We start from the raw sequence: 15,850 nt of genomic DNA, 5'->3' as shown, positions 1-15,850 counted from the left end.
CATTTAGATATGAGTCAAATGTTTAAATCTGTCTCACACCAGCATGTGTCACTTGGGATCTGGTACACTAGTAATGTAACGCAGTTTATTGAAATTTTAGATTTTGTCTGTAAGGGTTTGAGTTAAATTTTATTACCCGACTAGAAAAGCACTCAGAGAGCTCAGACCTCCGCCAAGCATATTGTGATTGTGACGCAACACTTTAGTCCTACTTTAATGTTATACTCCCTTTCAGCAGACTGTCTGTTACAATTTGGTGTTGGCTGCAGGTTTGTATGATAATTTGTCACCTGACAGTGTTGAAAATTATGATGACCCAGTACATATTTCATATTCTGGATCTTAGTATCCAGAATATTGCCAGGATCTGGATCATACTTTGACATCTGTCAGAAATTATAGTGACCTTGTCTTGTTTTTCAAAGCAATCCGACCATTTATTGTGGAGTTTTATACACACATGGTGAAAACAGCCCTATCTCACAATGTTAAAGAATGCTTTAAAAAAGTCCTGGTTCCAGATGGTGATCTAGATCACATCCAAAATTTAATCACTTCTTCCTTATCCCATTTGAACATTTCCTGAACATTTTATTGAGATCTGTTTGTTAGTTTTTGAGTTATGGTGTTCATAGACAAAAAGACAGACAAACTCTCCCAAAAACATAACCTCCTTGGTGGAGGTAATTAAGTTGCTTTGTAGCACATCTATGAATTTTAAAGGCCTAGTTGTGCAGTTTTGGACAGGGAACAGTATATCATTATTAACCCATGTTGATAGTGTGATCACTACCTTACTCTCTTCCTCCCCCACCCAAAGAGCCCATTTAAGAGTCATCTTGCTGTAATTATCATTGATGCATACTTCCTCAGCGAGCAGTACTAAGGGCTAGTCTGTGTTCGGACTGTGGGAGTGCAGCTAATGAAGGTATTTTATGAAATATTGATTAGGCCTCAGCAGCAACACAAGTAGCAGGAGGTTGTTGGGGGGCAGAGGATGCAGGCGCAGAAAGACCAAGGTTAATACGGGAAGAAAGAGGCTTCTCAGTTCAATAAATCATGTCAAATGCAGAGTCGAGGGATTTTAAGTGCAAAAGAAGCACAATCTCAACATTGAGCCACGTGAAAAGGGTCAGTGGACACGAGGAGCCGAGGCGTTTTCCTGTGAACTGTAATGAGTTCCTCATTTGTCCTCTAGAGAAATCAAAATGAAGAATTGGATATCCGAGTCAGTGTTTGCCATGTTTTATTACATGGCATGTGCTGAGCCTCATTTAGGCATCCTCCTGCCTTCCTTTGTGTTTTTTTCTTTGTCATGGTGAGGCGGTAGAGTTTATTATTAGCTGCAGTGCATCCACTGTCTGAGTCTGTCATTTTCTAACTTTCCACCAGCCCAGGGTCATTTGTTTGTTCTCTTGGCTCTGGTTCATCTGCAGATGCTGTACCCTGCTACAGTCCTGCACAGCCTTTGTTTTTGTCATCGCTCACTACTGTGCTTATAATGCATGCTTTGTTCTTTCTGGAAAAGCTCATTTTTCATCAAGCTGCTGGGATCACAGTGACTGATTGTTGAGCTCCAGTCTTTTACCCTTTAAGATTAAAATATAACACGCACAATACAGCTGAAAAACTTTGTAAAAATTAATTAATATAAATTATTTTTAGAGGTTTCTTTAATAAAAATCTGTTTTCTGTTTTGTTTTCCAGTTGCACCAAAGGTTTCAGTGACAGGACTTGACAAAAATTGGTTTGTGGGTCAGCGGGACGTGAAGTTCACCTGTGGTGCCAAAGCAAACCCTCCTGTCCGTCACTTCTCATGGGTCAGGTCAGTATCCCTGAAGAACTGTTAAAGAAGTCCTAAATGTCATACGGTATATGATCAAGATGTCATTTTTATAACTCAACCTTGTCTAGGACAAAATCAAAACCACACATTTAGTGTCTTCAGAGTCATAATTCAACATAATTCAGGGGTTGCATCCTTTAAGAGCTCTCGTGCTGGAGATTAATGTCGCTGTCTTTTCCTGAAAAGTCTGATTCAAGATTAAAAATTTCCAAACAGGACATTCTCTTTCAGCATATCTGAAACAAATGGCCAAACTGTCTGCCCAGAACAAGGGATACTACTGTTACAGCTCTCTGTAATGTTGGATCAAGATGAGTTATAAAGTTGGAAAAAACATTTTCCAATCAGTCTTGGCTGTTAAAAAAAACATGTATTTAATAAACATTATCAGCATTTTTGTGTTTTTTTCTAAAATACATTTCGAGAAAACATTGCCCTCTGCTCAAATGAGTGGCTTTTATTGTTTTACGTTTTTCATTTCATCAGATTTATTTACAGAAACTTGTCCATTTAGTTTCCCCTCAAATCCTACAGGACAGATGAGCTGCTGATTGGTCTGCTGCGTGCACCTAAACTGGGCTTAAAACAATCTTTTATTAAACAGTGAGGTGAAGAAGTCTCTGTCTATAAATTACCTCCAGCATAACTTGGGAGCCTGGACACTGGAGCTGTCCAACGCACTGCTGCACCCATCGGGAAGACTCCCTGCTATAAATAAAAAGCCTCCAAATGGCTCATTCATCAGAGCAACACTGGCCTATTGGCAACTCTTTGTCATCATCTTTGCTTTGAAAACTAGAAATATGATCTCATTGAGCTGACAGTCCTGGTGAAGTCCAGACAGCCAAGCCTCTTTATTTTCCTATTTCTTCTTTCCCCTGACGTTGAAAACCTTCACTTAATGTAGAAAGATTTTCCCCTCCACTGATGGGAGGGCAGTTAGCTCATATTATCAGTCATGTGATTGTAAAATAGCTGCAGCAGGCCTGTGAGTCAAAACAGGAAACAGTTCACTGAAGGTTTCCAGTTTGAACTTTTTAACTCTGATTTCATTTTTTCTGCACAGGTTGGATGGATTGATGCCTGAAGGTGTTGAAATCTTAAACAATAGCTTTGCCTTCACTCGTCCATTGGAGCGCAACGACTCCGGGGTTTACCGCTGTGAAGTACTCAACGACATCGGCCTCCGCAGCAAAGACGTAAACCTCTGGGTACAAGGTATGTTTTGACTTTCTCAAGTGCTTTCAGATCTTTTTTTAACCATCTGTTTACTTAAAAAATACCTTTAACCCCTGAGGTTTCAGGTGAAATCTGTGCCTCTTGACATTCATTGAGCCTTTCTGATGTAAGATTAGCCTCTCAGTATGATGGGCCCTCAGTTCAACACTTCTAGCAGAGCTAAGCCTCCACATAAATGTCCCTGCCCAGATCCACTTTCACACATTCCTGGCACCAGAGGAGCACGAAGAGCAGATAAAGAGTATCAGTACCAAGAGTTTCTACTGTTGTGGTTTTGGCAACGTTAGATTTCTCAGATAGGAAGAGGGTGTTTACCCCCGCTGGTTCAGTGGAGTATGCGCTCTTGTAAGCGCTTTCTTTGTTTTTTTTAGGGTTAGGTTTCACAGCGGAACATAGTAAATTATGTTCACAGATTTGCAGTACACAGCGAGCGTGTGTAGTCTATAGAATGTGTTATTCAACAGTAAAGTGTGCTCTGAAAGCTGCTTGAAATGTGATCTGACTACGTGTTAATTCAGTGTCTGGATGAAGACTTCCTGGATTATCAAAGAGGGATTCCCCGTATTTGGATTTGTCCAGTGCTGTTGATTCATTGACATAAACTCTTGTCAGAAAACTCACAGGGTCGTAAACAACTCCCCTCTGCTTCCTCCTCTGTCTGTCCACAGTTTGCTACTAAAGTTCATTATGGTGAAGTCAGGGCGTGGATCCCTGAGAACTCTGCATCTCTTTTTATTTTCATTCCTCCTCTGTTCCTTTTAATCCTTCTCCAAACAAAGCAACTGCTGCTTTTGGACTCGTACTTCACTTACACACACATGATTCTTTTTCGTTTCTCACTGTCTGGAGGAAAAAGCTGGAAAAGCCCCAGATAAAAAAGGGGGGGCCTGTCAGGCTCCATCTGTGTGCAGGCCGGGGTTGTGAGGACTGCTCCAAACGAAAGCACTGACATCCTGTCCAGGACTGACTTACACTGGGCAATTATCTTGCTTCTCTTGTCAGATATTACGACTCGGGCATGCAGCCTCTCACATCCCTCCCCTGTGGAGATCGCCAGGTTGAGCTCAGCTGCGCTCCCCTCCTCCCCCTCTTTACGGCTGCTTGGTGTAGCTGTTTCACATGTCGTCTGTCAGCTTTGTTGGCTTTGGCTGCTCTTCTATAAGATGATTGGCTTTGTGTTTGCAGACACTCATAACCTACATGAGGTTAAGATGTTGCTCTGCAGGGATGGATTGATGACTGACACCAAATCAGTTCCCAGACCTCCCTCATGCTCTTACTTTACCCATAATCCTTCACGCCTGCACACAGTGAATAATTGCAGGTAATTGGATTCTTACTCAGTCACACAAATTGTGGAAATAATTACGGCTCTACAGGGAATCCACTTTTTATAACTACCTCTGAAACCCCTCCTGGAGATGCAGACCTCTCTTAATGTGAGTCATGTTGCCTGTAGTCAGCCCTTTGATGTGCCTGCGCAGAGATCGACTTGGTATCAGGCTGCTCTTAGCCCCAGAGGCTGGAGGTCAGAATGGAGACACTCATCCTAACCTTGAGCCTCCCCTCTGACTCTGGCTGCTATCACAAACGCCAGCCAGCGGAGGACAAATCAGATGTAGGAACCTCTCATCGATCACGCAGCGTTTCATCTTCTCACATGACTTCCCCACAGCAGGGTTCAGAAAAGAAAGGGAGGACGGCCAATCACGCTCACTCAGATGATCATGAGTGCATGTCCTCTGTCCTCCTCTCCTTTTCTGCCTCTCATCCACACTCACAGTGACATTTAGCACTTAACCTCCCTCTGCCCCTCTCACTTCTTCCTTTTTGCTCAACCGTGCAGCTTTCAACAGACTCCGTGGTCTCAGGAGAGGCTTGTCTCCGCTCCAACGCAGGCAGTTTTGTTATAAATTAATCGAAAAACCATTCAGTCTTCCTTTGCCAATCGTTACAGAACATAAAGTGAGGGCCGTCTCCTCTTTACTTTTATTACTCTCACTCCATCTGCCGTCCTTCCTCTCTGTTTAAATCTTTTCATCACCTTTCTTCTGCAGATCCTCCCCCCACCACCACCGCCCCGAGCACCACTGCGTCCCTCCTTCGTGACACCTCTGGAGCAGGTACAGCCGTTGACCAGCAAAAAGCCCTCTTCACCTCCCCCACCCTGGCCTCCTTACCCGACAGCACCCTGGGGACTATCATCGGTGGAGCAGTGGGTGGAGTTTTGTTCCTGATTCTCCTCCTAATCCTGGGTGGTGCCTGCTACATGCGACAGCGCCGGACCTTCAGAGGTGACTACTACACCAAGCAGTACCTGGGACCCTCCGACATGCAGAAGGAGTCTCAGCTGGATGTGCTGCAGCCACACGAGCTGCAGGAGGTCTACGGGGATAAAACAAGCAAAGGAAGCCAGGAGCTGAAACCCAAACTGGGCGGAGACATCATTTACCCAGACTACACCCCTGAACGGAAGGATAGAGATGACTGGGCTGACAGGGGGGACAACCACAGGGGCCTCAAGGAGGGAAACTACTACCCTGATCACTACACCAACCAAAACATCCACCCCTGTGGGCCCCCTGTGCACACCATTGTGAACAACGGCTCCCCCTACCTGCCGGAGGACTGCTATGACAATGGCACAGACAGCGACTATGTGTCCCACATGGACGGATCTGTGATCTCTCGCAGGGAGTGGTATGTCTGAGGAGAAAGCAGACGAATAACTGAGAATAATTTAACAAGCATCATCAAAGGTTGTGTCGATCTCTCAGCTCAGTGTCACAGCGAGCTCTGCCTTGATTGTAACCACTTTACCTTAAAGACATGTCCGTGGATGTCTCACACCTCTGTAGCGTCTTTACGGAGCTACAAACGAGCTGAACACCCCCTCGGGTGTTATCCGTGTGGGCTTCAGAGACTCTGACATACGGTGACGTTTGACTGACGTGAATGAGGTTTTGTATTCTGCTTGTTTGTGTTTGCACCTGTCTTCAACACAGGTCAAAGGTCAGGCGTTCAGGCCCTTGTTAGTGAAGTATTTATACCCCTGACTGTCTGAGCTTTGCTCCCATAAAACCTCACAACTTCTGTGGCATTTTGAAAAACACTCGATCACTTATAGGCCGAACAATCATCACGACAGTCAGTATTAATGCAAATTATATTGCATGAGTTTCTAAGAAAAAAACGCATCATCAGGTTAAAGGGAAGGTTTGACAGTTAAATGGTTAAAAGGGAGATTACACAAATTAACACCCTGTCCTGCTCATCAGTTGCTTTTGCTAACTTTAAGTAGTTTCTGTAAATAACAAACAGCAAACCTGTAACCCAGAGTAAAAAGAGGTCGCTTCCTGTGAATGAGCTGCAACTTCTCTTCCGCTTAATCCGCTCAAAGATATCTCTACTCCTCGAGTTTTCAGCGCAAGTTTATTTGTCGACACACCTTGGTGCAACTGCTGTTCAGAAACTGTAGAGAACTCTCCTGGAACAGCTGCTTTGTCGTAAACTAAGAGGAGCAGCTGGTGTATCTGTTTACAGCGCGGACTGACACGCTCACCTTGTTTTGTTTTCAGTATTAATCTTTGAGATTTGCCTTTATTAGATTTGACAGATTGAGAGAAAAAAAAAACAGAAACATGGGGTTAGAGAAGTGAGACTCATACTGAGATTGGGAATTGATCCTATGCAGACTGCAGCCTCTCTATATGGGGCGCCTGCTCTATCAGCTGAGCTTACACCTTGTTGTAATAAAGACATCAGTCGATGATAGCTGCACACTTCGTCACGCTTCACCCTGCAGCTGCTCGTGTCTTCCATGAATTCCTCGTAACACTCGCTGACAGAAAAATGCAGAAAATATTTTATTTTGTTGACACACTTTGATTAATTCAGACAGCAGTAGTCGCAGCAGCGGCAGTGAGATCAAACGCTAAAGCCATCAACTGTCTTGCCAGTTTATGGTGCACTGTAAACACTGAGGCTGATAGCAATAACATAAAACTGTGCCAGATGATGAGCATGAGTGTGTTTACTTGGTACTCCTCCATCTTTCAGAAGACTATGTATGGAAAGCTCCAGAAGTTGTATCAACAAGTATAAAAGTGAGAAATTGATCACATTTCAGTGATCGTAACTGAAATCAAACACATGATCATTATTGACATGTATCAGTCTGCTCTGTTTAGTACAAAAAGCACAACTCTGTCATTACAGAAGCCAAGCAGGCCTCATCTTTCTCCACTTAGCCATGATAACAGGCTGGATCGCTGTCTCCTCCATTCTCCCTCCACTCCATCCTCTGATTTCTGTCTGCACAGCTAACACCAATTGGTCATTACAGCTTTTATTTTAAACATGGGATCAAAGAAAAGTGTTATAAATACCATATGTGACTATCACAGCTGTCATCATCTCCACTCATGTGGCTCCGTAAACCGCCGACTATTTCACTCACACTCCACAGTCGCGCTCCGTGGCTGTAAATAAGCAAAATAAAAGAAGGTCAGAAAAGGAGCGATAATAAACGGATCCTTCAGCTCCAGTTTGAAGTTGAGCGGATACCTCACAGCAGAGTTGGAAACAGCGCGAGCAGCTGACTTCACTTCTGATCAGAGTCGGCTGTGATGTCTGGGTTTGGCTCCTCGGTGGTGTCTCTGAGGATACCCAGCGATCATGGAAACTCGAAATTTAATCCATGAGTGAGAAGAAGCAGTTAGGTCAAAGCCGTCTGTGGAAGGCCTCCCCTCAAGGGAGGGATATGTATATTTCTCTTCTTTTTCCTACAAACAACAAACCCAGCAACGTGGAGCTGAAACAAAGGGGTGACATCATCAGTGATCTCATCTCTCACTGCTTGATTTGACCTTACACTTTTCCACTTAGTGCTCCTTTTTTGTTTCCTCAGGAATGATACATGGATTAAAGCAACCTCTGTGAAGCCGCACATGAAAGAGAAAACAGACGCTTTCTGGAAAGATCCCTGCTTAGTCAATCAGGCTGTTTGTTGCTAGAGGAGCAGTACAGTGTGTGTTACAGTCAGAGGGGGAAGGGCAGATCTTTGAGCTCTTTCTTATTGGGGTTTTTATAGATTTGTTTCCCCCTATTTTTTTTAACCCTCTCCACCCTTCTTTTCCCAAGCTGGGTCTTTGGTTCGAACGTTTGGATGTCTGAGAATAAACCACTTTAATCCCGCTCTCGCTCCCATCATCGCGCACACACACCCGCCCGCCGCACATCTGCCACTGCAGCCCACATTCAAGGAGCAGCCCTCACCTCAAGCCTTCAGCTTTTAATTAACTTTTCATTTTTTTCTCTCATCGCACTTGGCGACTGAATCGCTGCAGCTCGGTGATATATGGCATCTGCGTGTCTGCATGCACACATTTTTTTCTAATCAGCTGATTCATAGCTGTCAACTTTGTTTCTAATTTGGTGAAGTTGCTGTCTCGGCTCCTAAAAGGATCTTTCTTCTCTTAAATCTGTCCGACAGAACGAGCTGAACTGATGAATGTGTTTGTAAAGTTCAGCTTCGGTCAACCCATCAACTGTTCTGCATGTAAATTAAGTTATTCGCCACTTTCTACATTCATTTTTTCTCATCACTATTGTTCATATACATGTACATAATGCTAATAGGCTAGCGTAGGATTAGCTTCTTGTTTTGTATGTCAGTGTACAGATTGTTCTGGTCTCCCCTACTGAATAGTTGGTGCCTTAGATGGGCTGAGAAATGCACAGAAACTTTGAGATGACAATTACTGAAAGCATTAATATAAAGGATATCAAAGCAGAGGAGGACTGAGTTGTCCGTTTATACGTCTTCCATCTTTATATTTAAGATTTGCTGGTATCAAAACATCGAGATTGACAAGAGGTTGATTGTCATGCCTTATGTACTTTGAAAGGACACATGTAACAAGTTAGTTACTGAGAAAATTGTACTAAGTTTCACTGGGATTTAAGGAAAGCCAGATTCATAGAAAATATTATTGTCCTGTAAATATGCTGGCTGTTTTTTATTGTTATTGGGAAAAAAACTTATTTTTTTGTATGAGGTCTGTAATTTTCACAGAGTATTAGTTTTTCTTGCGAGCGTTTGAGCAGCTTTTGTCTCATGAAATCATAAAGGATGAGCTGTTTTCACTTCATTTTTATATTTGTTCTCGGGAGTTTCTGACCAATTCTTTTGTAAGTTGTTATTTGAATGATTGATGTCTCGCAGGAATCAGACATGGATGTGTGACAGATTGTATTTTGTTCCTTTTGTTTGCAATAAATTCCTGTCATTATTGCACTCAAATGTGTCCCTGGACTCTGCTTTCAAAGAGAATGTTGCATTTTTAAAACGCCCATGAGGCACTTTTTTTCATTTGTATTGATTTTAGCGCCCCCTGTGGACAGAGTGATACCTCTTTTCTCTTCTTGAACTGTCTTGTCTTTGCCTAGGTAATCTTTTCTGAGCAAAACAATCTTCTCTTGACAAAAGTAAAAACTGTGTTTACAAAGTTTGATTGTTGTCAGGTTTCAAACAGTAGTGCTACACTATTATAAATAAATACATTACTTTGTCGCTTTGCATCCTGGGAAAAGTTGTTTCACACAAAGAAAAGAAGATCCGCTCCCCATTCATCTGCTTCCAAAACAAATGCTCACCTTGTCAAGAGTCGCAACTTTACAACAGTGGGTGATCCTAGAAAAACACTACCAGTTCCTGCCACAGGTGTCACTGTAACCAACACCTGTGGCTGGCTGGAAACCACATTCACACCAAGCCAAAAAAGACCGTTTTTCTAGCAGGAATAAACTTGTTTTTAGCCTGATTTAAAACATGACTTCAGCCTTAAAAGCTCATTTCTCTTACGGCACTCGCTGAACAGGGGATACAGTTTTTTCTAACTCAGCAGTTTAAAAGATTGGAAGATTGAGAATTTGCCCAATAAGAGGTACAGCTCACCTGACTGACAGGAGTGTAGGGTCGGGAATTGATAAGATTTTATCGATATCAATTATTCTGCTTATCGATTTCAATATTTAACGGTTTCTTTATCAATGCTTTCCTTTAATTATATATATTTTTTAAAAAGTAGTAGAAGCAGCAAAGGTATTTGGTCCACCGTTGCTATCGTCTGAAATTGATCAAACAACAAGCTATCGACAAACAAACATAATACATTGTTAAGTCTTACATGCATTGTGCTCATGTTAACACAGGACATAAGAACTTTCCATGCCGTGCTAAGACAGAGCAGCAGTGGTGGATGACTGGCAAAGAGCATTGAATACATGTGACTCCTTATGTTTGTTGTCGTGACTGTTGACAAATGTTTAGCCATGTTACTGGTGTTTCCACTTTTGCATGTTTTCACATTATCATATCATGCTGTTGCCGTCTTTCATAGCAAAATGAAGCCACGCTTTATGTCCTTTTTACCTACTTTTTGTACCGTTCGGCATGTTTTTGTCTCTTTGAGTCTCTGTATCCATTTGCGTAGACTGGCCCTCACAAGACTTTTTTCCAAGGCACCCAGGAGAAAAGAATCATTAAGGGAATCGTTAAGATAAAATGTAAACAATGTCAATGGACTGAATGATTTGGAACCGGTTCGCTTGATTCCCCTACAAAGCCTTCCTCATTTCTAATATGACACCTTCCAATGACTTGCTTCAAAACTCTGTACCAGAAGCAGATGGGTGACTTCAGAGAGACTACGTCCATAATTATACAGTCTAGCCACCAAACTGATAGTCCTGACGGAGACTTCAAGCTGTTTCAGTTTTTCCGGCTGTGTCAACAACTTTTTCCTCTTTAACTTATTCACAAAGCCCTATTCACTACTTGGGAAGCTCTTCTTAGAGGACAATACAGTGAGCAAAAAATAACCTTTAGACTTTCCTCTGAGTCATCACATTATTTCTGTTGTACAATGTAAAAATGTCAAATCAATGTTTCCATTTGTCGTCATGAAAAACAGGATATTTTCCAAATCTTAGCTTTTTTAGACACTGCTCTCTAACGCTGAAAACAGATCATACTCCATTGAAGACACTTGATAGAAAAGCTTTGAGAGCCTGTTTTTACCCTGTAAATTCTAATGTTTCAAGTTTTTCTTTAATTAAAGCTCCTGTCTTCCAGCACAAGGATTTTTCTTTCAGTTAGTTTAAAGACAAAGCATTCAACTTCACTGTTTTAGATTCTTACATGTTTAAAGTAGAGTGATTTGGAACAGTCTTTTAATTCAGTTACTTTGTGTGAATAGCAGAAAATAAGCAGTTGCAATCATAGAAAAAGAAAATCAAATATGACATGTAAAGATACACTTCAAAAAACTGAAATCTTATCAAGTGTTTTTGTCTTATTTTTTGTATAAAATGTGTTTTTATACTTAATATGAACCACTTTTACCTGACCAGTCCAGAAAATTGTCTTGTTTCAAGTTGTTTAAAGACAAAAAATGAGGTTTGAATTGCTTGGAACAAGTAAAACAAATCTGCCAATGAGATAAGAGAAAAGTTAACTGTATAAAAACATTATTCTAGTGTCAAGGAAATTTTCGAGCACATTTTCTTGTTCCATTGGCAGATTTTTTTTACTTGTTACAAGCAAATTAAGACCTTATGTTTGTCTTTAAATAACTTGAAACAAGACATTTTTCTGGACAGATAAGATGAACGTTGCTCATATCAAGACAATGTTTACTTCCAATAAGACAAAACACTTGATCAGACTTCAGTGTAGGTAATAAAAATCTGAATTACATAAAAAAAAGCTATCTGAGTAACTAAATTAATCTGTTTTTAAAGTTGCCTGAAATTTAATTCTGCATTAATCAGAAAAAAAGAAAGGTAGACATAATGATAATACAGGCGTTTGGGGCCCATACACTGGCTGATTCATGGCGAGCACACTGATGGCTGTTCGAGTCATTAAGGTCAGTGACCATCAGTCACTGTCACCGTCCACACCTGTGCGACTGGCTAACTGACCCATTTCACACAACTCTTCATCCTGTCCAACTCAGCACCCTCTTCATCAGAGCTCCACAGAGGAAGAGACACCTCTGGGTGTCTCTATCACACCTGCATGGACCAGACATTTACTGACCACCCACAAATCCCCCCGGTCACCCCTCAGTCCTCAGAGAGTGAGATGTTTCTCCTCACTAATGTGAACTTACAGCTCTGAAATCATGCCCTGAGAACATTTACAAAAGAATTTACAACAGCAGCCCTAATCCAGACCCTCCCGCTTTAAGTGCCTGGGTTTAATCCCTGGTGTTAACCTGGCTTTGGAGGTGGCACAAACACTATCAACGTGTGTTGTTTAGCAAAGTGACAATCGTCCCCTCTGGTTCAGATTAAGAGCAGGAGGAGAAACCAGATACCTAATCCTCTCTGGCATGTTGGACACAATCTCCCTTCCTTGACTTCACTTTCATCACTTCAGCCATGTCCACGTTGGCCGAAAAGCACTCACTCTGTTATCGCAGCATTGGCTGACTGGGATAACCCCAGTCTAATCCATCACTGTGACCATCTGCATGTTTGCGCAGGCAGTGTGGGTAAATAACGTCGTGTTGGTGGGCTTGGGTTACCGCTCCGTCTTTCCTTCTTTCAGGTTTTTTGGCAGATGGCTGCAAGGGGCATTTTTTCACACTTAATGAATCAGTCAGCAAATGTGTTTAGTTTTGTTGGCTCGTAAAGCAGCGGCAGGTCTTTTCTTGAAACATTCCTGGAGACCCCACCCAAAGAAGTCAACGTGGAGAGCATCAAACTGTAACCTTTTGGAGCTATACTCATAAAAATACCTGCTACTTCTTCCTAGTGTTGGTCTCTTTTGTTACATCTCTTGATTTATTAATCTGAAGTGAAGTAAAAAGATGTGGCCTCCTCCTCCTCCTCCTCCTCCTCTTGCTCACTAAAAACACTGATTGTTAGCTAATGAACACGACAGCAGCACCAGGGAGCACACATCAAAGGCTGCAGCTGACTGAGCTGAACAGACAAATTGTTTGAGCTCATGGGTTTGGAAATAATGAAATGCTGCAGAGGGTGGGAGAGTGCGGAGCAGTTACAACAAAAATGTTGTCACATGGCCTGCGCTCTGGCCGGTCCTCGTCTCGGTGTGAAGTGTGTGAGGCTTTGGGGCGGCAGCCACCTGCAGCTGAGTCAGTACCCAGGGAAAATAGTTTGTGTATCAGTCATTGAGTGTTAGGGTGGTCCCTTTGAACGGGAAAGTGTGAGAAGCACATTTTTGGTTATTTAGTTCAAAGGTTGTTATATTAACCGTTGTGAAAATAATCTTACTGCAAGATCCACTAAGTAGCTGTGCTGAACATAGCATAATTTCATCCAACAAAGTCTGCAGACTTCTTTTAACAATTTAACATTGACCGAGCTCCTCAAAGATGTTTTATAATCTTAAAACAGCTAAAATCAATGTATTTACAATGAAAATAGATGATAGAGAAATAAGCATTATCTTACAGCTTTAGCAACTGCTTTTGTGTCTTTTAGCATCGTATTTTGGTTTTCAGGTCTGCAATTTCAGTGTTTCATTGATACTTCTGTTGTCATGATAGCTCCCTGATCACCAATTTTGCTAAGGAATTAGCTGATATTAGCACAGCTAGCATAGCATTAACCCTAAAGCCCTAACATCAGGTGATTTTTACCTACACCATCATGTGATTTTGAATTGCTTGCTGTCTGAGTCGCATGGGACCTTGACCTTGGGTGGCTTCAGGCTGCTCATGACATAATGGAGGGTAAGTGTGCTTACTTGTTTCCGTCCCTGGTGTTTTTTCAACAGGCACGTGTTTGGTTGACTTTCATGCAACGTTGGGGATTTAGGGTTAAAATATCGTTATCGATATTTATTTTCAATAAAATAAAAATTGTTTTTTGGGCTTCACTGGGCAAGCCTCACATGCCCAGTGAATGTCCAATGAATGGGTGGATTTTTCACTTATCTTAGAGCCTTACTTTTGGGTCTGCCCATGATACCTCTTTTTTTTGTTTTTGTTTGATAAGAGGACTGATGATTTTATATCAGGTATAATTTACCTGATGTAAGTGATGGTGTTATAATTTGTTACCATGTGGTAACAAATTATAACATTGGTGTTCAAAGGTCAAGCTGTTAGACATACACATATAACCTTTGATACATGGTGGTGACCAAAGATGGGGCCAAAAGGGAGTCAAAGCCTTGGGTTCAGTCGAGTCAAACACTGAGGATTGTCAAAAACAAAGTTCATACACTGGCAAAAAACTGAAATCTTATCAAGTGTTTTGATTTTATTTAAGTAAAAACTATCTTATCTTATTCAGAATGAGCCACATTCACCCGACCAGTCCAGAGAAATGTCTTGTTTCAGGTTATTTAATGACAAAAATTGCTTGTAACACGTGAAAAAAAAAAATCTGCTAATGAAAAAGAAAGAGAAAAATGACTTGTATTGAGACATTATTCAAGTTTCAAGCAAAATTTTAAACAAAATTTTCTTGTTCCATTGGAAGATTTTGTTACTTGTTACCAAGGTTATAGTAGTTAACTAAAACTAAATTAAAAAGGAAAACTAAAATTTAAAATACATTGCAGTTAACTCAAACTAATAAAAACTAGGAGAGAAAACAAAAACGATAAGTAAACTAAAACTGAATCTTGTGTTCACAAAACTTACTGAAACTAACTAAAATGATAGAGAAAATGTCCTTAGTTATAGTTTTTGACAATATTAATAGCCTTTAGGATTTAAATTAATCTGACACATTTTCCCAACCAATTTTAGACGGTTTTAGGCAGTTGTCAGTGCCGCACAGCACCATCATAGCGACGTATAGGGACGAGCTTGTTTACTGCACTGACTGGCTGTGCGCTCTACTGCAACGAAACGTGGTGGAGCGATGAATCAGAGCATCTGTAATAGTTTAACTGTTACAGAGTCCAAGTCTTTACTTATTGAAGCTCATATTATATTGTTTTTTTTAATAATTTATGTTAATATTATATTATGTAATTTATGTCAACAATATTTTATATAATTTATGCTTGTATTTTTTTATACTAAGTTTATATTATTTTTTTATGTGTTTAAGGCAGCAGCCAACATTTCGGTATCAGCATTGACTGAGCAGTGAGCACTATGTTGGACTTGAAAATAAACAGCATTACAAAAAAATGTACTCTGACCTTTTTGAATCCTGCACCTGGTTAATAAGGTATGAAAAACACAACTCACTGAATTTCTTTTACAAACACAGTACTACAGTAACATTAAATAGTCATTACCGTTATAGTGTCCAGGAGCCGTTACAAGGAAGTGGCTACAACCCAACGCACCAACACTGGAGGACTGGCAAGAAAGTATTCATGAAATCTATAATATGGAAAGACTGACTTTTGCTTTCAAACTACAATCTGAAAAAATTTAAGAAGATGTAATTGGATTACGAAAAAGAGACGAAAAAAATTACAAGAAAGGGACAAAGACGAGAGAGCTGCTGCAAGAGGCAGCTACTTGGGCAGCGCCTAGCAACGAAAAAAAATAGAATAGAATAGAAAAGAATAGAATATACTTGTCTACAGTCTATTTTTCGTAATCTTTGTATTTGGAGAGGATCATTACTTTGTATGGCTCATTTGTTGGTCATGGACACCAAACTTTTTGTGGCTTCAGTGATATTTTTACTACTTTTTCTCCAGTGTTTGTCTGGAGATCCTACATGTAACCATGGCTGCATTGTATACATGTGAACTCA

The 15,850-nt window shown here is 41.0% G+C and overlaps 1 protein-coding gene across 2 annotated transcripts in view; it reads left to right on the top strand.

The window, feature by feature from the left end:
* The window catches only part of nectin3a (nectin cell adhesion molecule 3a), a 36,910-nt gene extending 27,553 nt beyond the window's left edge, over positions 1-9,357 (top strand). Inside the window, exons 4-6 of one of the 2 annotated variants that reach the window (XM_074679613.1) lie at positions 1,708-1,825; positions 2,913-3,064; positions 5,143-9,357. In XM_074679613.1, the coding sequence (XP_074535714.1) occupies positions 1,708-1,825; positions 2,913-3,064; positions 5,143-5,795 (923 nt within the window). In that variant the 3' untranslated portion in view covers positions 5,796-9,357. The remainder of the gene's footprint in view (positions 1-1,707; positions 1,826-2,912; positions 3,065-5,142) is intronic. The other variant, XM_074679614.1, reaches the window with a different exon arrangement.
* Positions 9,358-15,850: the final 6,493 nt, after the last annotated feature.

Source organism: Halichoeres trimaculatus, unplaced genomic scaffold, assembly GCF_033239565.1.
Source record: "Halichoeres trimaculatus isolate MK-OKI-2021-1 unplaced genomic scaffold, fHalTri1.1 fHalTri1_scaffold_9, whole genome shotgun sequence".
Lineage (NCBI taxonomy): Eukaryota > Metazoa > Chordata > Actinopteri > Labriformes > Labridae > Halichoeres > Halichoeres trimaculatus.
Note: the sequence above shows the minus strand (reverse complement) of the source record. Positions and strands in the feature narration are given on the sequence as shown.